The sequence below is a fragment of the Salvelinus namaycush genome, chromosome 42, assembly GCF_016432855.1.
Source record: "Salvelinus namaycush isolate Seneca chromosome 42, SaNama_1.0, whole genome shotgun sequence".
Taxonomy (NCBI): Eukaryota; Metazoa; Chordata; class Actinopteri; order Salmoniformes; family Salmonidae; genus Salvelinus; species Salvelinus namaycush.
Genome location: NC_052348.1, coordinates 12,898,227 through 12,923,337, shown reverse-complemented (window position 1 = coordinate 12,923,337; position 25,111 = coordinate 12,898,227). Strand labels below are relative to the sequence as shown.

Here is a 25,111-nt window from a genome sequence, read left to right as displayed (position 1 = left end):
GGAAGGTCCAGGGAGGGAAAAGAATCTACATGTTTTATTATTCAAAGCAGAAGTTGTTTCTGTTTGGGGAGTTTACAGAGTTACAGTGTCCTCTCTCTCCCGGGGAGGGACTCGTTTTATGAAGCTTTACTTTATTGTCACTTCAGTTCAGTGTGTTGAGACTGAACATGTTGGTTCCCTCTACTATAAATGGCTGTAAACTAAACTATCTGTTTCTACTCTGAGCAGTCAGCAGTAGCACCTCAATCTGCAACACTCCCCCAACAGCTCCCTACCAATAACATGTTACAGCTGATCTGACAGTCATTCTGGAAGGTTGGTACCGTCTCTTCAGAAAGCTTTAATACATTGTTTGGATTGTTTGGCTACGAGCCGAGGTGCAGACTTTTCCAGTCCTCCTCATGGATTTAAAAGGTATAGACTGGGTGTAAGAAATTGTATAAACCCCGTCTTTCTAGCCTATCCTTACACCGAAACAGTGCTTTAAAACCCATGAGTCCGAGCCAGCAGATAGATAGACGCTTCAGGAAGGGAATCAATACAATTTGGAACAGTTCGACGACAGCAAAACCAAGTTCAGCTGGAAAAGAAATGGCATCAAGTTGGTTGTACAAGCTGACGTGGTCCTATTGCTGCCCCCAGGGACAAGAGGTGGACCAAAGTCCCCTCTCCATACAATACATGCCTGAGCAGACGACAGATGATCTACCTGTGTGTCCGTGACTGACGTGGGACTTCATGTCACTCTCCTCCACACAGACGTAGTCACAGGCGCTGCAGCACAGAGAGAACATCCACTGCTCCTTGTCCACGTGGAGAGACATGTGGCTGACGAACTGGGCGTTCAGCCCCGTCTGGAAACCACACGCATGGCAGCTGGATGGACAGGAAGAGGGAGGGATGGGTTAAACACGGATCTCAGAACAGGTCACAGCTAGAGGGGGAAAGGAGAGAGGTATTGAACATAGACCAAAGGCTGACCTCAGACCAGGTTATAGAGGGAAGAGGACATCATTAATTCCCAAAGCCTGACCTCAGACCAGGTTATAGAGGGGAGAGGACATCATTAATTCCCAATCAAACCCCAAAGCCTGACCTCAGACTGGTAAATAAATAGGTCAGTCATGTACCGTCCATGGTTTACATTACTGATACTGACCCCAATTTATGGAATCAGTAAATTGCATGTGTCAGTCTTTATACGGCTAGATCTTCTGTACACACACACACACATTAACCACAGAAACTAGGCTGTTTGACGTGAGAAGTTAGAACTTTGACGCCTGCTATGGATGAACATGTACAAAAACTATAGAGGCAGACCTTTATTATGGGTCTGTGTACATTAGTACAGGGATAGTTCTTGTGACTACTGCTCTGAGAACAGGTGCGTCGACCAGACTCTAGTAGAAATCCAAAATGGTGTATCTGGCCCATTCAATGTTTCTTTCATTCAGCGTAGCAGCACCTGTAGTAATAGGGGAAGGTCTTCCCGTCTCGTCCCTCAGCGGTGGTGACGGCGCTGACCATCTGCTCTGCGTCGGTGCTGACCAGCTTGACAGAGTGGATGGTCAGGTGCTGGTTGAGGTTGGCTCTGCACTTGGCTGCATAAGGACACAGGTGACACGTATACTTTCGCTCCTCTGGAAGGACAGACGGACGGACAGACAATGTCAGAGAGAGCGAGAGAGCGAGAGATGGGTCTACAGAGACACATGGGGACACACATTCGTACACACACTTACGCGTAATACGCACGCCATATACAAAACGCATGCAGGCACAAGTATGTACGCAAACAACATGCGTACACATCACGTATACACAAATACAATGAGTACGTCCCCCTGCATGAGAATGTCTGCTTAGTGGACTACACAAACAACATGCGTACACATCACGTATACACAAATACAATGAGTACGTCCCCCTGCATGAGAATGTCTGCTTAGTGGACTACACAAACAACATGCGTACACATCACGTATACACAAATACAATGAGTACGTCCCCCTGCATGAGAATGTCTGCTTAGTGGACTACACAAACAACATGCGTACACATCACGTATACACAAATACAATGAGTACGTCCCCCTGCATGAGAATGTCTGCTTAGTGGACTACACAAACATGCGTACACATCACGTATACACAAATACAATGAGTACGTCCCCCTGCATGAGAATGTCTGCTTAGTGGACTACACAAACAACATGCGTACACATCACGTATACACAAATACAATGAGTACGTCCCCCTGCATGAGAATGTCTGCTTAGTGGACTACACAAACAACATGCGTACACATCACGTATACACAAATACAATGAGTACGTCCCCCTGCATGAGAATGTCTGCTTAGTGGACTACACAAACAACATGCGTACACATCACGTATACACAAATACAATGAGTACGTCCCCCTGCATGAGAATGTCTGCTTAGTGGACTACACAAACAACATGCGTACACATCACGTATACACAAATACAATGAGTACGTCTCCCTGCATGAGAATGTCTGCTTAGTGGACTACACAAACAACATGCGTACACATCACGTATACACAAATACAATGAGTACGTCCCCCTGCATGAGAATGTCTGCTTAGTGGACTACACAAACAACATGCGTACACATCACGTATACACAAATACAATGAGTACGTCCCCCTGCATGAGAATGTCTGCTTAGTGGACTACACAAACAAAAAACACACACGCAAATCCTATGACGTCAGCTACTAACTAACGCACACACACACACACACACACACACACACACACACACACATTTTGCCCGAGGACATGAAGCAAGGGAACCTTTGTGGCCCGGGTAAACCAAAAACAACCATCATGATGACATATGCCCCCGTTTCTGCTCTCTGTGGTGTGCCCAAGCTGTTCTCAGCCAAACAACCCACTCACAGGGGGAGTGTGTGTGTTAGAGTGTGTGTGCGCGTGCGTGTTTTGTATTAGTGTGTGTGGACCATGCGCTTTCATGCATAAGAATATGTAAGTTTTTACATAAATGTGGGTGCATTAAAAAGACCAATTTAAATAAAATTAAAATTGAGAATGCATGATCTTTTACAGCAATGACCCTTCTTAGACTTGTGGTAATGCCAGGGGAGTGGAGATCTCTGATCTGAACCACTGAGAGTCAGTACCTCTGTTTGGATCTCTCATCCAATGGATCGCTTAGACGGTAGTGTGTGCTGTGTTCACATGTATTTACATGTATTTATACACTGAGTGTACAAAACATTATGAACACCTGCTCTTTCCATGACAGACTGACCAGGTGAATCCAGGTGAAAGCTATGATTCCGTATTGATGTCACTTGTTAAATCCAACCAGTGTAGATGAAGGGGAGGAGGAAACAGGTTAAAGAAGGATTTTTAAGCCTTGAGACAATTGAGACATAGATTGTGTATGTGTGCCATTCAGAGGGTGTAGGATCAAGAAAAAAGATTGAAGTGCCTTTGAACAGGGTATGGTAGTAGGTGCCAGGCGCACCGGTTTTCGTTAAGAACTGCAACGCTGCTGGGTTTTTCACGCTGAACAGTTTCCCGTCTGTATCAAGAATGGTCCATCACCCAAAGGACATCTAGCCAACTTGACACAACTGTGAGAAGCATTGGGGTCAACATGGGTCAGCATCCATGTGGAACTCTTTCGACACCTTGTAGAGCCCATGCCCTAACGAATTGAGTCTGTTCTGAGGGTAACAGGGGGGGTGGAACTCAATATTAAGAAGGTGTCCTTAATGTTCTGTCCACTCAGTGTATGTATTTATGTGTATTAATATGTATTCATGTATATATATGTATGTAAATGTATTAATATGCATAAAAGCATGTACAGACACAGTAGTATGTGGTTTTGCATTGCGGTTACACTCTGTATGTACACCTACTGTAACTGTGTGTGTATGAATCCATCCACTCAGTGTGTGTGTGTGTGTGTGTGTGTGTGTGTGTGTGTGTATATATTTATTTAAATAAATATATAAATAAACAAATAAATAAATGTGTGTGTGCGCATCCGGTATTTCGTCTGCCCATGTTTGTGTGTCCATTGTGTCCAGTGTGTGTACTGGGATGCAGAGCAGCCTTCTGGCTTGGTAATTAGGCGGGCAGTTTTCCCACAGACTAATCATGGTGGTAATCTCTTTAAAGGAGAGGGTAATCCAGTCTAGTAAACCTTATTTACTTTTTACAGGGTATTACACACACAGCCACACACACGCCAAGGGAACGTTGACAAGATATGTCACAACACACACAGGGACGTGTACGTAGAGATTGAAAGGGAGTGTGTGTTAGTGGACTCACCTGTGTGTAGAGACAGGTGTCTGGACAGGGTCTGCTGTCTGCCAAACACCTTGCCACATACAGGACAGGGGTAGAGGTGCTGACTGCTCAGTATCCCCTGGGACATCCCGTTCCCCCCCGGCTCTCCAGTGTCCTTCTCTGGGTCTGGAAACACACAGACAGAGAGTACCGTCACCATCACAGTTTACCATATTTTACTTACAACTTTCTCGTAACCTGCACCGGGAGGCGACCTGAAAGTCCATATTGTAGGAAAGCAATTCAGCAACTGAAATGGAGTCCAACATTGTTCCATATTACTCCAACTCCACTCCAACCCTCAGCCTTGTTTCATATTACTCCAACTCCACTCCAACCCCCAGCCTTGTTTCATATTACTCCAACTCCACTCCAACCCTCAGCCTTGTTTCATATTACTCCAACTCCACTCCAACCCCCAGCCTTGTTTCATATTACTCCAACTCCACTCCAACCCCCAGACTTGTTTCATATTACTCCAACTCCACTCCAACCCCCAGCCTTGTTTCATATTACTCCAACTCCACTCCAACCCCCAGCCTTGTTTCATATTACTCCAACTCCACTCCAACCCCCAGCCTTGTTTCATATTACTCCAACTCCACTCCAACCCCCAGCCTTGTTTCATATTACTCCAACTCCACTCCAACCCCCAGCCTTGTTTCATATTACTCCAACTCCACTCCAACCCTCAGCCTTGTTTCATATTACTCCAACTCCACTCCAACCCTCAGCCTTGTTTCATATTACTCCAACTCCACTCCAACCCCCAGCCTTGTTTCATATTACTCCAACTCCACTCCAACCCTCAGCCTTGTTTCAAATTACTCCAACCCTCAACCGTGTTCCATATTACTCCAACCCTCAACCTTGTTCCATATTACTCCAACCCTCAGCCTTGTTTCATATTACTCCAACTCCACTCCAACCCCCAGCCTTGTTTCATATTACTCCAACTCCACTCCAACCCCCAGCCTTGTTTCATATTACTCCAACTCCACTCCAACCCTCAGCCTTGTTTCATATTACTCCAACTCCACCCCTCAGCCTTGTTTCATATTACTCCAACTCCACTCCAACCCCCAGCCTTGTTTCATATTACTCCAACTCCACTCCAACCCTCAGCCTTGTTTCATATTACTCCAACTCCACTCCAACCCTCAGCCTTGTTTCAAATTACTCCAACCCTCAACCGTGTTCCATATTACTCCAACCCTCAACCGTGTTCCATATTACTCCAACCCTCAGCCTTGTTTCAAATTACTCCAACCCTCAACCGTGTTCCATATTACTCCAACCCTCAACCTTGTTCCATATTACTCCAACCCTCAACCTTGTTCCATATTACTCCAACCTTCAACCTTGTTCCATATTACTCCAACCCTCAACCTTGTTCCATATTACTCCAACCCTCAACCGTGTTCCATATTACTCCAACCCTCAACCGTGTTCCATATTACTCCAACCCTCAACCGTGTTCCATATTACTCCAACCCTCAACCGTGTTCCATATTACTCCAACCCTCAACCGTGTTCCATATTACTCCAACCCTCAACCGTGTTCCATATTACTCCAACCCTCAACCGTGTTCCATATTACTCCAACCCTCAACCTTGTTCCATATTACTCCAACCCTCAACCGTGTTCCAAATTACTCCAACCCTCAACCTTGTTCCATATTACTCCAACCCTCAACCTTGTTCCATATTACTCCAACCCTCAACCTTGTTCCATATTACTCCAACCCTCAACCGTGTTCCATATTACTCCAACCCTCAACCTTGTTCCATATTACTCCAACCCTCAACCGTGTTCCAAATTACTCCAACCCTCAACCTTGTTCCATATTACTCCAACCCTCAACCTTGTTCCATATTACTCCAACCCTCAACCTTGCTCCATATTACTCCAACCCTCAACCTTGTTCCATATTACTCCAACCCTCAACCTTGCTCCATATTACTCCAACCCTCAACCTTGCTCCATATTACTCCAACCCTCAACCTTGCTCCATATTACTCCAACCCTCAACCGTGTTCCATATTACTCCAACCCTCAACCTTGCTCCATATTACTCCAACCCTCAACCTTGCTCCATATTACTCCAACCCTCAACCTTGCTCCATATTACTCCAACCCTCAACCGTGTTCCATATTACTCCAACCCTCAACCTTGTTCCATATTACTCCAACCCTCAACCTTGCTCCATATTACTCCAACCCTCAACCTTGCTCCATATTACTCCAACCCTCAACCGTGTTCCATATTACTCCAACCCTCAACCTTGTTCCATATTACTCCAACCCTCAACCTTGTTCCATATTACTCCAACCCTCAACCTTGTTCCATATTACTCCAACCCTCAACCTTGCTCCATATTACTCCAACCCTCAACCGTGTTCCATATTACTCCAACCCTCAACCTTGCTCCATATTACTCCAACCCTCAACCGTGTTCCAAATTACTCCAACCCTCAACCTTGTTCCATATTACACCAACCCTCAACCTTGCTCCATATTACACCAACCCTCAACCTTGCTCCATATTACTCCAACCCTCAACCTTGTTCCATATTACTCCAACCCTCAACCTTGCTCCATATTACACCAACCCTCAACCTTGCTCCATATTACTCCAACCCTCCATCTTTCTCATACCAACACTATAGCCTTCTCAAGTTCTCATCATCTCCATGATAATCAGACTATACCACACTGTGCCCCTTGATATTCTCTCTCTCTGTGTGTCCTCCATCACCCATCAGTCCTAAGCCCTCTAGTGTGTGGTTGTCCATGCTAATCAGACTATATAGTAATACACTACCACCCAGGGATACAGCAGGGATGGAGAGAGTGAGAGAGCGAGAAAGCATAATAGAGAGAGAGAAGAGGAGAGAGAGAAGACAAGAGAAGAGAGAAGAGGAGAGAGAAAGAGAGAGAGAGAGAGAGAGAAAGAGAGAGAAGAGGAGAGAGAGAAGAGAGAGGCACGGAGGTGTGGGGAAAGCGTGAGAGAGGAAGAGAAAGTGAGAGAAAAGGGAGAACATGACAAGAAGAGATATAGAATTAACCTTCTGATGAAGGCACAGCTCTCAATTAGGATTCCATGCCACTCCTCCTCTCTCTTTATCCCACTCTCCTCCATCGGGTAAATAAATAAAGAAGTGGACAGGGAGAACTTCCGTCATTGACACAATGCAGCTAGTCTCAAATGGACGCCTGGCACCACACTACCTAGGATCATATTGTTCTCAGTGACAGGGTAAGGGGAGAGTGGACTGACTATACCGTACTCCACACAGGATGGTCTTTCACATAGGGACATTTAATAGGGATACACAGGAAATCAGCCCTTTAAGTCCACTATTTACCTGGCGTTAGCTTATAAATAATAGTAAATGGTAAGTACAGAATTGACTGTACCCACAGTAACCAAGGGGGGCGGGGCTTAGCAAAGGGTCAAAGGTGTTGCATTCTTCTGAAGTAGAGAATCAAAAGAAGAACCATTGTTATTGTCATCTAACATTAATCTACTGTTAAACCACAGCAAAAATATATTCTTGACTGTTTTCAGTCTGACTGCAGGTACAGGCATCTTGACATTAACTGTGCGGAAGACAAAAAAAACGAAGGCTAGTGATTGGAGTCACCCTCCGCCACTAAATTAAGTTGTTTTAACGAAGAGATGCAAGCTGGTTGATTGTTTGGGGGGGTTGGAGGAGCAGCTAGGAGGCTCCATTCTCTGGTATTTTAGGGGAGATTTAATGGTGGGGGCATTAAAGAATAGATGTACTGGCAGTGGAGAAAGACAGAGGGGGAGATGGAGAAGTCTGAAGGACGTCTAGCTAGAGTTGTATGCTGCTGACAGGTCTGGACTTCTCTCTCTCTGAAAAAAGAGAAGGAGAGAGACCAGAGGGAGGGATGCTAAAAGACAATTCCATCTTTATCTGTCTGGACATGTGCTGGTTGGAAGAGAGCAGAGAGCCTACTGTGTCTGTAGCTACCTGAAGTGAAGTGTGGGAATCTCTCAGTGAATGAGCACTACACACCATTATAAAACCCCTCACGTCAATGCACACCCTCATCCACACAAAACTAAACTAAACACAAGCCTGTGCCCTGATGGTATTCTACAATATTTCAGTCAAGTGGCTATACAGTAATAACACAACTAGTAATAGATTCCTTAGTTGTAATCCTTCTGCAGGGACTGAGTCACTCCTCATAAGGGCCCCTGGACCTGCCGTTCTCTGTGATTCACAACCTGACATACCAGTGGGAGTGTGTGGGTGGGTGGGTGTGTATATATATGTGTCCCTGCATGTGAGTTGGCAGAGTAGAGGGGAGGGTGTGAGGGTGTGTGAGTATTTTTTTAATATATATTTTTTTATTTAACCAGGTAGGCTAGTTGAGAACAAGTTCTCATTTGCAACTGCGACCTGGCCAAGATAAAGCATAGCAATTCGACACATACAACACAGAGTTACACATGGGATAAACAAAACATAGTCAATAATACAGTAGAAAAATAAGTCTATATACAATGTGAGCAAATGAGGTGAGATAAGGGAGGTAAAGGCAAAAAAAGGCCATGGTGGCGAAGTAAATACAATATAGCAAGTAAAACACTGGAATGGTAGATTTGCAGTGGAAGAATGTGCAAAGTAGAAATAGAAATAATGGGGTGCAAAGGAGCAAAAGAAAGAAAGAAATACAGTAGGGGAAGAGGTGGTTTGCTTGGGCTAAATTATAGATAGGCTATGTACAGGTGCAGTAATCTGTGAGCTGCTCTGACAGCTGCTGCTTAAAGCTAGTGAGGGAGATAAGTGTTTCCAGCTTCAGAGATTTTTGCAGTTTGTTCCAGTCATTGGCAGCAGAGAACTGGAAGGAAAGATGACCAAAGGAGGAATTGGCTTTGGAGGTGACCAGTGAGATATACCTGCTGGAGCGCGTGCTACGAGTGGGTGCTGCTATGGTGACCAGTGAGCTGAGATAAGGCGGGGCTTTACCTAGCAGAGACTTGTAGATAACCTGTAGCCAGTGGGTTTGGCGAAGATTATGAAGCGAGGGCCAACCAATGAGAGCGTACAGGTCGCAATGGTGGGTAGTGTATGGGGCTTTGGTGACAAAACGGATGGCACTGTGATAGACTGCATCCAATTTGTTGAGTAGAGTGTTGGAGGCTATTTTATAGATGACATCACCGAAGTCAAGGATCGGTAGGATGGTCAGTTTTACGAGGGTATGTTTGGCAGCATGAGTGAAGGATGTTTTGTTGCGATATAGGAAGCCGATTCTAGATTTAATTTTGGATTGGAGATGCTTAATGTGAGTCTGGAAGGAGAGTTTACAGTCTAACCAGACACCTAGGTATTTGTAGTTGTCCACGTATTCTAAGTCAGAGCCGTATGACTTATTAGTACACTTATCAGTATGATCCACATGAGGACTTGACCCCTTGAATCAGTGGCTGCAGAGTGGTGATGCTCTGAGCTCTATCAAAGATTCACCAAACCCCTTGTCTGTTAAGTCGCACTGACAGGCTTCACCATGGTGATTCCCCCCCGCACGCCGGTCTTGGATTGGCTTCTCCCTTACTCTTCCCACCTCCGTTTGTGTGGCTTAGTACTGAATGGGCACAGAGATCCTTAAGGGGCTTGTATCTCATCTCCTCAGACCACATAATCACATTAGCTGTCCTGAGGGGGTGAGAGGCTGGGCGAGGCAGGGTTGGGTGGGGGTCATCCAGGGTGACTGGAGCCCATGGACAGGGTCTAGGGGCCATCCTGGGGCCACGGTGGCCCAGCAACCCCAGCCAGAGCTCTGGTAATCGGGCAATTAGAGGACCGGCGTGGGCCTTGAAGTGGTTAATGGTTTAATTAGTGTTATTAGAGCTGGAGAACGAGGGAGAGAGGAGGAGGGAGGGAGAGACGGACGCATGGCCTCCGAAAGGCTGGCTGGAGCTTGACCCGGGGCAGGGGGAGAGGAAGGACAGCCGCCACCATCACGACACACACACACACACTTGCTGTAAACAGCCACAATTACCGCCACACAGAGATGGTCACATTTTCAATGTGGAAATGTATGGGCAAAGTGGTACAATGCACCAGTCATTATGAAATCCAACCATGCAACTGTTTGAATTGTTATAAAGTGGTGTTTCAGTAATACAGGGGATTCTCAGAGTAACTGTCTGGATAATGAGTGGTGCTGGGATGATACTGGGAAACTGGGTTAATGGGAGCACTGGGGAGGGTCACTACCCTTAGCACAGAACACAGCTGTGTGACTGACTGCACCCCTAGGAGAGAGACAGAGGGATAGAGAGGGACAAAGATGGAGGGATGAGAGGGAGATATGGAGAGAGGGAGGGAGGGGATAGAGGGAGCAGGAAAAGATGGTTGAAGGAGACAAGAGAAAGAACTGGGCATCGGGAAGAGACAGAGAGAGAGGGAGAGAGAGCGAGAAAAGGTGAGAGCGATAAAAGAGAGAGAAAGAGTGAAGACAAGGGCCTGCACGTTGCACCCAGGGAAGGGAGACAGTCGGTTGGGCGAATTAACTATCAGGACACCCTTGACACGTAGAAGCCAATCAGATTTTAATTAACTGGTGGATGGTGATGGAGGGAGAGACGGGTGAGGCTGGCACAGGCTAATTACCCTCTGTATCTCTGCCTGCCTGCCGCAGGCACCACAGGGACAGCCACAGAGCATGGGCCAGGGGAGGGGAGGGAAGGGCTGTCCAGGGCAGGGAGCCCCAAGGCTGGGTAGATGTGTGAGTGAGACGGGAGGTGGAGGCTCTGGAGGTGGAGGAATGGAGGAAGAGGGGTGGAGGAAGAGAGGGTTGGCCAGAGTTGAGGCCTCGTGGCTGGGTAGATGTGTGAGAGAGCGAGGAAAGCCCTGGGGAGGTGGGGATGTGGATGAGGAGGGTGGGAGGTTACTGTAATCAGCTGTGAGGGCCAACATTCTGGCTGCATGTCTACATTATGAGTGTCTGTCTGGAGTGTGTGTGTGTGTGTGTGTCTTTCTGAGTGTGTGGCTCACTATAGTAGTCTGCCCACTGAACTGCATCTGTCTGTCTATCTGTCTGACAGTAAGTGTGTATGTGTCAGTCTATCCATGATGTGTGTGTGTCTCACCGTGGAGGTCTGTCCTAGCAGAGGAGCTGGCCTCTGCGGGGGAGGAGGACTTGGAGCGCTGGCTGAAGGGGGATTGTCTGAAACGCTCATCCAGGAAGGGGCTAGAAGTGGACACACAACCACACACAGACACAGTCAGAGCAGTATCATGCTTTAACAGCTCAATAACTAAAACAAATGCTTACGCTAAAATATGATAGCAATATGCAATCAATATGATATCAATATGCAATTTTCTTTAAATAAAGTTGCAGAGCTCCAGGCCTCTCAATCTCAATGCTAAACCATAAGCCATATACCAAAAAAGACAAACTGTAGAAATAGCAGCTAAGCGGAAAAGAAGCCACTATGTTCATCATGTCGAATGGTCGCTGGTTTGAATACCCGAGCCAACAAGGTGAAAAATCTGTCGAGGCACTTAACCGTAATTTGCTCCAAGGGCGCCATACTTCTATGGCTGACACTGTAAAACAACACCTTTCACTGCACCTATCCAGTGTATGTGACAAAGCAACATGTTGTTGTTGTCTTACCTGCTTATGCCCACCATGTTGCTGTCTTTGTGGTCGTTGGCTTTGCTGACTTTTTCTGCAACACAAAAAAACATCCCAACATCAAAGAGGGTCACAACAATGAGAAATTATTAACAAGCCTGTTGTGGTCATGATGGAACCACGAAGCGGTTATTCAGGACATATTGATTATTCAACGTGACCGAGTGGTCAGTATTGGTCTGATACTGCTTTAAAAAGGTGCAATCTGGGATCTGGGAATCTGTTCAAAGGTCAGTCCTTGCATCTAGAGCGCCGTCTGTGAATTTGAGAGGGGTAACATTTCCCTAACCATTTTGCTGAAAGACCAATCCCAGATTGTAGCGTATAGTAACATTGTGGTCATAGTAGCATGCTGTATAAAAACCCAGGGAAGTTGCATGGTTGTCCTGTTGCCTTGGCAGATACTGTTTTAAGTGGTCAAAGTCAAAGAGATCATATTAAATGACTAGAGGGGCTATGTCATAAACCCTCACAGTTCCAGAATGGTATAAAAATGGCAGCCATTGTGGCCAGGGAGAAATCCAAACCAGTCTAATTGGAATGAATGGTAGTAGAGGCATAGGTGATGCATTTCCTGATTCCACTTATGCAGAAAAATAAAAGTAAGGCATGCGATTTTTTTTTATACCTAAAATATTGTCATATAATTCTAAAGTTTGTACAGGTTTTAGACTGTATAAATAGCCTATGAAATATATGTAAACGGACCATAAATGTCTCAATGTTTGTTTTCTTGGAAAGCTGTGAGTGTTTATAATATGATACAATATCAGTACTTGTTGCATTTACAACTTGTCTAAATCCTATCTACTGATATCAGCCAGTGGCTGTGGATTGACTGCACTGTTAGTATGGAATGTTGGCATACTGGTTAGAAAAATTTGAAAGTTAGAAAAATTATTGGAATCATTCCACTTAAACTGGCGAACAAACATACTGTGCAAACAATCTTCAAAATGATTGTTTTACACAATATCTCATCACAGCACACTGGTTGACCAACTCCCTGACCAAAATGGCTGACCTTTTATGCTGTCATAAGAACTTTCATGTCCATTCTAGTATTCAAATTTCAAATTCTATGGTCAGAGTAATAAAACCCAGGGAAGGTGTTTGGTTGTCCCTTGGCTTCAGCAGCCTACTAGTGATGACCTCATTATAGCAGCCTCTTGCTCCCTGGGTGACACTGCTCTAGTCGCTGCCCCCCAACCCCTCCTCGCACCCCATTCCCTAACCCCTCCTCACCCCCCACTCCCTAACACCCCGCTCCGTCAAACGGTTCGCCAAGGACAGAGGTCTCTCCGCGTTGCCATGGTGATGCCACACGGGAGAAATGTAGGGGGGGGGGGCTAGTTGAGAGAGGGGGGGGCCTGGTGTGTGCAGCCAAGTGTGCTTGAGCCGGCATGTTTGAAAAGGAGTCGAGGAAGAGAGAGAGGAGGGATAGAGAAGGAGAAGAGGAGGGAGGGACGTGGGGGAAGACAGGCACTTTGTAGACACTGCTCCCCATGGGGGCTTGTGTGTGTCTGTGTGTGTGTGTGTGTACTTGCGTGCTCATCGGTGTGTGCATCTCTCTCGCTGGAGAGATTTTTTTGCCACAATTTCCGAGGTGCTACTGTATAAGGCATTTAGGTGTAGCAATCAGAGCTGGGGGGATAGAGCTGGGGGGCATGGCCTGGGTCTCCTGTACCCCCCCCCCCCCCCCACACAACCCCATCTTGGGGGATGCAGGCTCCACTTCAGTGCTCTGCCATCAGGCAATACAAACAGCTGTCTGCCGCCTCAATGTCATGGTCACAGCCAAGCAGGGAGGAAGTGTGTATAAAACCTACAGAGCACATTACAGGTAATATATAGTGTCCCCTAACCGCAGAGCCTCCAGAGGATGGAAGAGAAACATATAGCTTTTATGGCTAAGTATCACACCACATTTCAAGGTTGACACTGAGCACTGAGGTGCCAGAGAGAGGTGTGCGTGAATGTAGTCAGGGAGGTGTGTGAGGGTACATGTGTGTGTACAAGTGTGTGTACATTAGAGGTCGACCGATTAATCGGAATGGCCGATTAATTAGGGCCGATTTCAAGTTTTCATAACAATCGGAAATTGGTATTTTTTTTTTTACACATTTATTTAACTAGGCAAGTCAGTTAAGAACACATTCTTATTTTCAATGACGGCCTAGGAACAGTGGGTTAACTGCCTTGTTCAGGGGCAGAACGACAGATTTTTACCTTGTCAGCTCAGGGATTCAATCTTGCAACCTTACGGTTAACTAGTCCAACGCTCTAACCACCTGCCTCACGAGGAGCCCGCCTGTTACGCGAATGCAGTAAGAAGCCAAGGTAAGTTGCTTGCTAGCATTAAACTTATCTTATAAAAAACAATCAATCAATCATAATCCCTAGTTAACTACACATGGTTGATGATATTACTAGTTTATCTAGCGTGTCCTGCGTTGCATATAATTGATGCGGTGCGCATTCGCGAAAAAGGACTGTCGTTGCTCCAACGTGTACCTAACCATAAACATCAATGCCTTTCTTAAAATCAATACACAGAAGTATATATTTTTAAACCTGCATATTTAGCTAAAAGAAATTCAGGTTAGCAGGCAATATTAACCAGGTGAAATTGTGTCACTTCTCTTGCGTTCATTGCACGCAGAGTCAGGGTATATGCAACAGTTTGGGCCGCCTGGCTCATTGCGAACTAATTTGCCAGAATTTTACGTAATTATGACATAACATTGAAGGTTGTGCAATGTAACAGGAATATTTAGACTGATGGATGCCACCTGTTAGATAAAATATGGAACGGTTCCGTATTTCACTGAAAGAATAAATGTTTTGTTTTCGAGATGATAGTTTCCGGATTCGACCATATTAATGACCTAAGGCTCGTATTTCTGTGTGTTATTATGTTATAATCAAGTCTATGATTTTATAGAGCAGTCTGAGCGATGGTGGGCACCAGCAGGCTCGTAAGCATTCATTCAAACAGCACTTTCGTGCGTTTTGCCAGCAGCTCTGCTGTTTATGAATTCAAGCCTATCAACTCCCGAGATTAGGTTGGTGTAACCGATGTGAAATGGCTAGCTAGTTAGCGGGGTACGCGCTAATAGCGTTTCAAACGTCACTCGCTCTGAGACTTGGAGTAGTTGATCCCCTTGCTCTGCATGGGTAACGCTGCTTCGAGGGTGGCTGTTGTCGATGTGTTCCTGGTTCGAGCCCAGGTAGGAGCGAGGAGAGGGACGGAAGCTATACTTGTTACACTGGCAATACTAAAGTGCCTATAAGAACATCCAATAGTCAAAGGTATATGAAATACAAACGGTATAGAGAGAAATAGTCCCATAATAACTACAACCTAAAACTTCTTACCTGGGAATATTGAAGAATCATGTTAAAAGGAACCACCAGCTTTCATATGTTCTGAGCAAGGAACTTAAACGTTAGCTTTCTTACATGGCACATATTGCACTTTTACTTTCTTCTCCAACACTTTGTTTTTGCATTATTTAAACCAAATTGAACATGTTTCATTATTTATTTGAGGCTAAATTGATTTTATTGATGTATTATATTTAGTTAAAATAAGTGTTATATTCAGTATTGTTGTAATTGTCATTATTACAAATAAATTGTACATTTTTATTTTTAAATTGGCCGATTAAATCGGTATCGGCTTTTTTTGTCCTCCAATAATCGGTATCGGTGTTGAAAAATCATAAAATCGGTCGACCTCTAGTGTACATGTGTGTGTATGTTTGAGAGATTGTGTGTGTCCTATGTGTGTGTGTGTTGTGTATCATAGAGAACATTGCGCACCTGAGAGTTGGAAGAGGAGCTCGGAGGCCATTTTCACCGATATGTCCTGGGAGAAGAGGTCTTGCTTCTGGGGGCGGGACAACGCCTCAGGGAGGCTGGCCATTGGCTCGCTCTTCTCACAAGGCCCTAAAGTGCTGAAGGCCAGCAGGTGAGAAGAGGGCAGGGCCGGGCCGCTGGCCGGGTCCACCTCCATAGGTTCTGCCTTCACCGTCATCTTCTGGTAGTGGGCGGCGTCCTTGTTGCTTTCTGGGGTAGGGGATTGGATGAGAGGGACAGTGAGTGACAGGGTTGAATCTATGCGTTCCTGTGACAACTCCTATCTACACTGAGTACACCAAACATTAGGAACACCTCCCTAATATTGAGTTGGGACCCCCTTTGCCCTCAGAACAGCCTCAATTCGTCAGGGCATGGACTCTACAAGGTGTCGAAAGTGTTCCACAGGGATGCTGACTCCAATGCTTCCCACAGTCGTGTTAAGTTGGCTGGATGTCCTTTGGGTGGGGGACCAATCTTGATAAACACGGGAATAAGGGATCATGGCTTTAACCTGGATTCACCTAGTCAGTCTATGTCATGGAAAGAGCAGGTGTCAATGTGTGTGTGTGTGTATATATATATATTAGTGAGGGAAGTCATTTGCCTTATAGTTTGAGAAAAGCCAGTTGTTTAATCCAAAAGGTTATAATATATTTATACTGCATACAACTCTACTGGCTTTCCTCAAAGCTGACTAGTAAGTGGATTTGATTCCCGGTAATGTCCTAATCTCTGCATTTTACAGATGATGCATGGATGTGTCTCATTCTCAAAATATAGATAGCTAAGTTCATTTATCATACAAACCCTACATAGACTTCATACTACCTCATGGATGTTCAAAGAGAAATAACCTTAAAAAACTTTGTTAATGCCTTTAACATATACCCCGAGGACATTCTGTACATTTAATCAGACACAGACAAGATCTCTCATTCCATTCATACTTCAATCTCCATCCATCAGGAGCACTCTAAACTCTGGACTGTCCTCGCTCAACCTCTTCGAAATAATACGGGTCTGAATCCAAATGGAAATGGTTGGAATTCCAAACATGTTTAATAAAGCCTGGACCATAACATCCGTGGATATTGTTATGTAGGGCTAGAGGGCATCACCATGTCACACACTGGCTCAGGGAGCTAGTACAGGGTCACTGGGGGGGGGGGGGGGGGGGGGGTGATATAAATACAGTTGAAGTCGTAAGTTTACATACACCTTAGCCAAATGCATTTAAAACTCAGTTTTTCACAATTCCTGACATTTAATTCTAGTAAAAATTCCCTGTCTTAGGTCAGTTAGGATCACCACTTTATTTTAAGAATGTGAAATGTCAGAATAATAGTAGAGAGAATGATTTATTTCAGCTTTTATTTCTTTCATCACATTCCCAGTGGGTCAGAAGTTTACATACACTCAATTAGTATTTGGTAGCATTGCCTTTAAATTGTTTAACTTGGGTCAAACGTTTCAGGTAGACTTCCACAAGCTTCCCACAATAAGTTGGGTGAATTTTGGCCCATTCCTCCTGACAGAACTGGTGTAACTGAGTCAGGTTTGTAGGCCTCCTTGCTCGCACCCGCTTTTTCAGTTCTGCCTACAAATTTTCTATAGGATTGAGGTCAGGGCTTTGTGATGGCCACTCCAATACCTTAACTTTGTTGTCCTTAAGCCATATTGCCACAAATTTGGAAGTATGTTTGGGGTCATTGTCCATTTGGAAGACCCATTTGCGACCAAGCTTTAACTTCCTGATTGATGTCTTGAGATGTTGCTTCAATATATCCACATCATTTTCGTTCCTCATGATGCCATCTATTTTGTGAAGTGCACCAGTCCCTCCTGCAGCAAAGCACCCCCACAACATGATGCTGCCACCCCCGTGCTTCACGGTTGGGATGGTGTTCTTCGGCTTGCAAGCCTCCCCCTTTTTCCTCCAAACATAACGATGGTCATTATGGCCAAACAGTTCTATTTTTGTTTCATCAGACCAGAGGACATTTCTCCAAAAAGTACGATCTTTGTCCCCATGTGCAGTTGCAAACCGTAGTCTTGCTTTTTTATGGCGGTTTTGGAGCAGTGGCTTCTTCCTTGCTGAGCGGCCTTTCAGGTTATGTCGATATAGAACTAGTTATACTGTGGATATAGATACTTTTGAACCTGTTTCCTCCAGCATCTTCACAAGGTTCTTTGCTGTTGTTATGGGACTGATTTGCACTTTTCGCACCAAAGTGCGTTCATCTCTAGGAGACAGAACGCGCCTCCTTCCTGAGCGGTATGACGGCTGCGTGTTCCCATGGTGTTTATACTTGCGTACTATTGTTTGTACAGATGAACGTGGTGCATTTGGAAATTGCTCCCAAGGATGAACCAGACTTGTGGAGGTCTACAATTTTTTTTTCTGAGGTCTTGGCTGATTTCTTTTGATTTTACCATGATGTCAAGCAAAGAGGCACTGAGTTTGAAGGTAGGCCTTGAAATACATCCACAGGTACACACACCTCGAATTTACTCAAATTATGCCTATCAGAAGCTTCTAAATCAATGACATAATTTTCTGGAATTTTCCAAGCTGTTTAAAGGCACAGTCAACTTAGTGTATGTAAACTTTGTGATTTGTGATACAGTGAATTATAAGTGAAATAATCTGTCTGTAAACAATTGATGGAAAAATTACTTGTGTCATGCATAAAGTACATGTCCTAACCGACTTGCCAAAACTATAGTTTGTTAACAAGACATTTGTGGAGTGGTTGAAAAACCGAGTTTTAAATGACTCCAACTTAAGTGTATGTAAACTTCCAAATTCCAACTGTATATATATATGGTTCACAGAAGCACACAAAATACAGGAAAGGGGATAGTGTATGGTGTGTGTGTGTGGCTCAGTGAAGCACACAAAACAGAAAATATGCTACCACCATTAAATATGAAACAGTACAACAGTAACCTCATTCCAGCGCTATGGGCATTTTGAAGAGGGGGGGTGTTATGATGTTGTGAACTCAAACGCTTCCTTGAAAACCTTTTGCTTCAGCTGCCGTCAAACAAAATAACACTTCTGATCCAACAGCGGTCGTTGTCTTTTCATATCTAGTTTCTCGTAAATCAGGGCATCTCTTAGGAGATTAGAAAAATCGGGGTTGAAATAAAACAACAACGTTGGTTAGAGAATCCCTAACGGAGGAAAAACCTTCCCGTAACCTCGCCCCAACCTCCCCATCGCTCTGGTTATCAGACAGTGTTCAAGAGGTTAGCCAAATAGCAGACGCTAAAAATAGTCCCGGTGGCCGGCAGTACACGGCATCAGGATCTCTGAGGTAACAGATTTTGACTGTCTCGTCCAGGTTGTGTGTGTGTGTAAGCGAGTGTTTAAGTGTGTGTGTGTGTGATGAGGAGCAGCAGGGAGCTCCAGCCATGCTGACACGGCTGCTCATGGTGATTATGGATATATGAAATTGGGCCAGTAGCGAGGGGGGAAGAGGTGGGAGGGGGAGGTCAGTAGTACAGGAGAGAGATGGGAGAGAGATAGATGGAAGGGGGAGAGAGAAAGAGTGAGAGAGGGGGGAAGGAGGGAGGGGTGAGAGGGTAGGCTGAGGTCAGCAGTGTAGGAGAAAGAGAGTGATAGATGGAGCGAGGCAGGGTAGGGTGAGGAGGCAGCGAGGCAGTAGTAACCCAGTGATGACCCTGCCCTTTCTGTGACCTCTCCTCTCCTGGATGGCTGAGCCTGGGAGGGGCGAGGCTAGTCACCGTTGTCTGAACCCGGCCTACATTGTGTGTATGTGGCGAGGTGCACGCCTGAGTGGTGCGTTTACATTCGGAGTTGAAAGTGTGTGTGAGTGCGCCAGTATGTGTGTGTGCATCAAATCAAATTGTATTTGCCACATGCTTCATAAACAACAGGTGTGGACCAACAGTGAAATGCTTACCCAGGTGCATGCTAGAGCACCAGTGTGTGTGTACAGTGTGTGTGTGTGTGTGTGTGTGCGGTCGGCCCAGTGTGCCTGTGTGTTTACATGATGTATGTGTGCGCGTCCATCTGAGTGCGTTCTCTTTCCGGACCCAGGTTTCGGGGGCGGTGGTAGCCTAGCCGACCCCACGTCACCCCCCCGTCTGGAGACACAACTGACAACCATCGGCCGACTAATCCCTTAATCAGGCGCCCAGAGCATGGCAAGAGCAGAGCGGTCGTGGAGGAGGGGGGGGGGTAGAGAGCACTGCGAGGCCGGGGTCAACCAAGGGACAGGCAGTCTCACGCACGCTCCCGCCTGGGGTTCACCACCCCTGCCATCAGGGGCTGAGCAGACTGCTGAGCGCCACACACACACACACACACACACACACACACACACACACACACACACACACACACACACACACACACACACACACACACACACACACACACACACACACACACACACACACACACGAAGCGAGAGAGAGCTGGGATAAGCACACTTGCGTCACAGCTGAGATTCATTGAGCGGTCAGACGGTCACACACACAAACATTTTGCCCACACACACACGCTCAGAAAGTAGATACACACACTCTCAGTGAAAACACATCAAAGTAGGGGGTCTAAGTGGTCTTTTTTTGTGTCAAATTGCGTGGCCTTCACTTGCCTATCTAGCACAAGAAAACACACACTACACACGGCACTGTATGTCCAGGGTTATGACATTATGTTCTGGTGCCATAAAAAGATGAATCCTGTTCCTAAGTGTGTGTGTGTGTGTGTGTGTGTGTGTGTGTGTGTGTGTGTGTGTGTGTGTGTGTGTGTATCGTCCCCTCTAGTGTAGGAGCAGTGGAACACTACACCAGTTCACCTCTAACAGCAAGTAGAGGGGTTGTGACCTGATAACTCCCACTACCTCTGTACTGTAGTGTAGAATCTCTCACTTGCACAGCTCTGACTGATCATATACGGTGTTGTATGGTACCATACACTGTAATGCTCTCAATGTACACAGGCAGGCTATGTACGGTCTAACGCAGGGCTCTCCAACCCTGTTCCTGGAGAGATACCCTCCTGTAGGTTTTTCCCTCCAACACCAGTTGTAACTAACCTGATTCAGTTTATCAACCAGATATTTATTAGAAGCAGGTGCACTAGATTAGGGTTGGAGTGAAAACCTACAGGAAGGTATCTCTCCAGGAACAGGTTTGGAAAACCCTGGTCTAATGTATAGATATCACGTTAACTTGACTTTGTCATATACCTTATCCGCTCAATGTATGACACAGGTAGGTTATACATAGTCCAATGTATATTATGTTGACATTGTGTGGATTGTGTTCAGGCTACATGCTAATATATTCTGTATCTTTAGAGACAGCCATATGCTATCTAGTATACTGTAATCTCTCTATATCAGGTTAATATTAACACACTGTACATATCACATTTTATCGGACAAATACATGTCTGCTTTAACTTGACAATGCATTATTCATTTTTGAGACGGAGTGAAAATGACTGCACTGCTCTGTTTCGCTGTTCACCTTTGACCTTTGGTGTCTGCTCCAATCAAAACGTACAGCCAGTCTGACTGTGTACGTGTACGTAGATGAGGAGAGGACTAGCAGTAAAGCCCTACAGCTAACAGCCAGAGAGCCACGCCATTACCGATTCAACACATGTAAAGCTATCTTATCATTCTGCGAGGTATACCTTTGATGCATCGACAGAGGGGGAATAGAGAGATGAGCTGGGAGAGACACATGGATGCCGTGAGGGAGGAAGAGAGGATGAGAGGAAAGGATAAAAAAAAAAGGAGGAGAGTGCCAGGGAGAGGAACACCCTGAGGGTGAGAGAGAAGGAAGAAAGATGAGTGAGCTAGAGAAGGAGACGGATACGAGGAGGAGTCATAAGATGACATCCTCTCTCCTCATCCCCTCGCTCTCCCTCTCTGGTCGACCTGCTCAGAAAGGGGTGAAGAGTTCAGCTGCTTCAAAAGGATGCAGTGGTGGAAGACAACATGTCAGCTGGGGAGCGAAACAGCAGCAGCCTAGCCTGCAGCAGACAGAGACTGATCTTAGACCAGTTACCTCTTATTCAGCCGGGAGCGGGAGGGGTGATACTGCTGCTACATCTGTTCCCAGATCTGCTGGTAGTGTAGCGTTCAATAATTCAGTACAATGATGATGCAACACTTGCACTGAGACTAATGGAGAGTGGTGTGTTTGTTACAGAGAGAGAGGGGGGTGGGTGGGGGGGGTTCAAAGACCCAATAGCCCCCTAAGGGGATGAGTGCCTAAAGATATCAGTGCCACTATAAGACTAGATCTACCAGGGAGGGAGGAAATGAAGGAGAAAGGGAGGGAGGAGGGCACAGAGAGGGCACGGACAGGGCACTGAGGCAGAGTGGAACAGGCTTAGCATCAGGATACAGCAGTGCAGTGGTGATGAAATGAAACGGCAGGGTCATGTCCTCCCACCCACCACTTGGGCTACATTAACATGAATTCCTACATAATTCCTTCATAAATCCAATCAATTATTGTTATGCAGTACGTGTGGACAATTGATTGTCAGTGTACGGTTTAAACTACACTGAAACAAAATAAACGGAACATGCAACAATTTCAACGATTTTTACTGAGTTACAGTTCATTTAAGGAAATCAGTCCACTGAAATAAATTCATTAGGTCCTAATCGATGGATTTCACATGACTGGGCAGGGGCACAGCCATGGGTCGGGCCTGGAAGGGCATGGGCCCACCCACTTGGGAGCCAGGCTCACTGACTGGGGAGCCAGGCAAAGTCAATCAGAATGAGTTTTTCCCCACAAAAGGGTTTTATTACAGACAGAAACACTGATCAGTTGCACCAGCTGTCCGGGTGGCTGGTCGCACCTGCGTAATGATCATAATGTTTAATCAGCTTCTTGATAATCCATCCACCTGACAGGTGGCATATCTTGGCAAAGGAGAAATACTCACTAACAGGGATGTAAACCAATTTGTGCACAAACTTTGAGAGAAATAAGCTTTTTGTGCATATGGAACATTTCTGGGATCTTTTATTTCAGCTCATGAAACCAACATTTTTCATGTTGGGTTTATATTTTTGTTCAGTATGTATGGATGTATATATACTTACATATACACACACACATACATACATACAGTTGAAGTCGGAAGTTTACATACACTTTAGTTTGGAGTCATTAAAACTTGTTTTTCAACCTCTCCACAAATGTCTTGTTAACAAACTATAGTTTTGGCAAGTCGGTTAGGACATCTACAGTCGTGGCCAAAAGTTTTGAGAATGACACAAATATTAATTTTCACAAAGTCTGCTGCCTCAGTGTCTTTAGATATTTTTGTCAGATGTAATTATACTTCAGTATTCCATAGTAACAAGTATTTCATAAGTGTCAAAGGCTTTTATTGGCAATTACATGAAGTTGATGGAAAGAGTCAATATTTGCAGTGTTGACCCTTCTTTTTCAAGACCTCTGCAATCCGCCCTGGCATGCTGTCAATTAACTTCTGGGCCACATCCTGACTGATGCCAGCCCATTCTTGCATAATCAATGCTTGGAGTTTGTCAGAATTTGTGGGTTTTTGTCCACCCGCTTCTTGAGGATTGACAACAAGTTCTCAATGGGATTAAGGTCTGGGGAGTTTCCTGGCCATGGCCCCAAAATATAGATGTTTTGTTCCCCGAGCCACTTCGTTAACACTTTTGCCTTATGGCAAGGTGCTCCATCATGCTGGAAAAGGCATTGTTCGTCACCAAACTGTTCCTGGATGGTTGGGAGAAGTTGCTCTCGGAGGATGTGTTGGTACCATTCTTTATTCATGGCTGTGTTCTTAGGCAAAATGGCGAGTGAGCCCACTCCCTTGGCTGAGAAGCAACCTCACATATGAATGTTCTCAGGATGCTTTACTGTTGGTATGACACAGAACTGATGGTCGTGCTCACCTTGTCTTCTCCGGACAAGCTTTTTTCCAGATGCCCCAAACAATCGGAAAGGGGATTCATCAGAGAAAATGACTTTACCCCAGTCCTCAGCAGTCCAATCCCTGTACCTTTTGCAGAATATCAGTCTGTCCCTGATGTTTTTCCTGGAGAGAAGTGGCTTCTTTGCTACCCTTCTTGACACCAGGCCATCCTCCAAAAGTCTTTGCCTCACTGTGCGTGCAGATGCACTCACACCTGCCTGCTGCCATTCCTGATCAAGCTCTGTACTGGTGGTGCCCCGATCCCGCAGCTGAATCAACTTTAGGAGACGGTCCTGCTGCTTCCTGAACTTTCTTGGGCGCCCTGAAGCCTTCTTCACAACAATTGAACCACTCTCCTTGAAGTTCTTGATGATCCGATAAATGGCTGATTTAGGTGCAATCTTACTGGCAGCAATATCCTTGCCTGTGAGGCCCTTTTTGTGCAAAGCAATGATGACGACACGTGTTTCCTTGCAGGTAACCATGGTTGACAGAGGAAGAACAATGATTCCAATCACCACCCTCCTTTTGAAGCTTCCAGTCTGTTATTCGAACTCAATCAGCATGACAGAGTGATCTCCACCCTTGTCCTCGTCAACACTCACACCTGTGTTAACGAGAGAATCACTGACATGATGTCAGCTGGTCCTTTTGTGGCAGGGCTGAAATGCAGTGGAAGGGTTTTTTGGGGATTCAGTTCATTTGCATGGCAAAGAGGGACTTTGTAATTAATTGCTATTCATCTGATCACTCTTCATAACATTCTGGAGTATATGCAAATTGCCATCATACAAACTGAGGCAGCAGACTGTGAAAATTAATATTTGTGTCATTCTCAAAACTTTTGGCCACGACTGTACTTTGTGCATGACACAAGTAATTTTCCCAACAATTGTTTAGACAGATTATTTCACTTATAATTCACTGTATCACAATTCCAGTGTGTCAGAAGTTTACATACACTAAGTTGACTGTGCCTTTAAAACCTCTTTGGGCTAGGGGGCAGTATTTTCACGTCCGGATGAAAAGTGTGCCCAAAGTAAACTGCCTGCTACTCAGGCCTAGAAGCTAGGATATGCATGTTATTAGTAGATTTGGATAGTTTCTAAAATGTTTGAATAATGTCTGTGAGTATAACAGAACTGATTTGGCAGGCGAAATCCCGAGCACAATCCATCCAGGAAAACATTTTTTTGAGCTCAATCTGTTTTCCATTCGTTTTCTATGGCAATCCCTTTT

At 45.3% G+C, this 25,111-nt stretch overlaps 1 protein-coding gene across 1 annotated transcript in view; it reads right to left on the bottom strand.

The window, feature by feature from the left end:
* znf827 (zinc finger protein 827) overlaps positions 1 to 25,111 on the bottom strand; it is a 100,106-nt gene that overhangs the window by 22,865 nt on the left and 52,130 nt on the right. Inside the window, exons 6-11 of the mRNA XM_038982018.1 lie at positions 15,877 to 16,122; positions 12,031 to 12,085; positions 11,498 to 11,598; positions 4,340 to 4,483; positions 1,469 to 1,643; positions 710 to 876 (exon numbers count right to left, since the gene is read on the bottom strand). Of these exons, the coding sequence (XP_038837946.1) occupies positions 710 to 876; positions 1,469 to 1,643; positions 4,340 to 4,483; positions 11,498 to 11,598; positions 12,031 to 12,085; positions 15,877 to 16,122 (888 nt within the window). The remainder of the gene's footprint in view (positions 1 to 709; positions 877 to 1,468; positions 1,644 to 4,339; positions 4,484 to 11,497; positions 11,599 to 12,030; positions 12,086 to 15,876; positions 16,123 to 25,111) is intronic.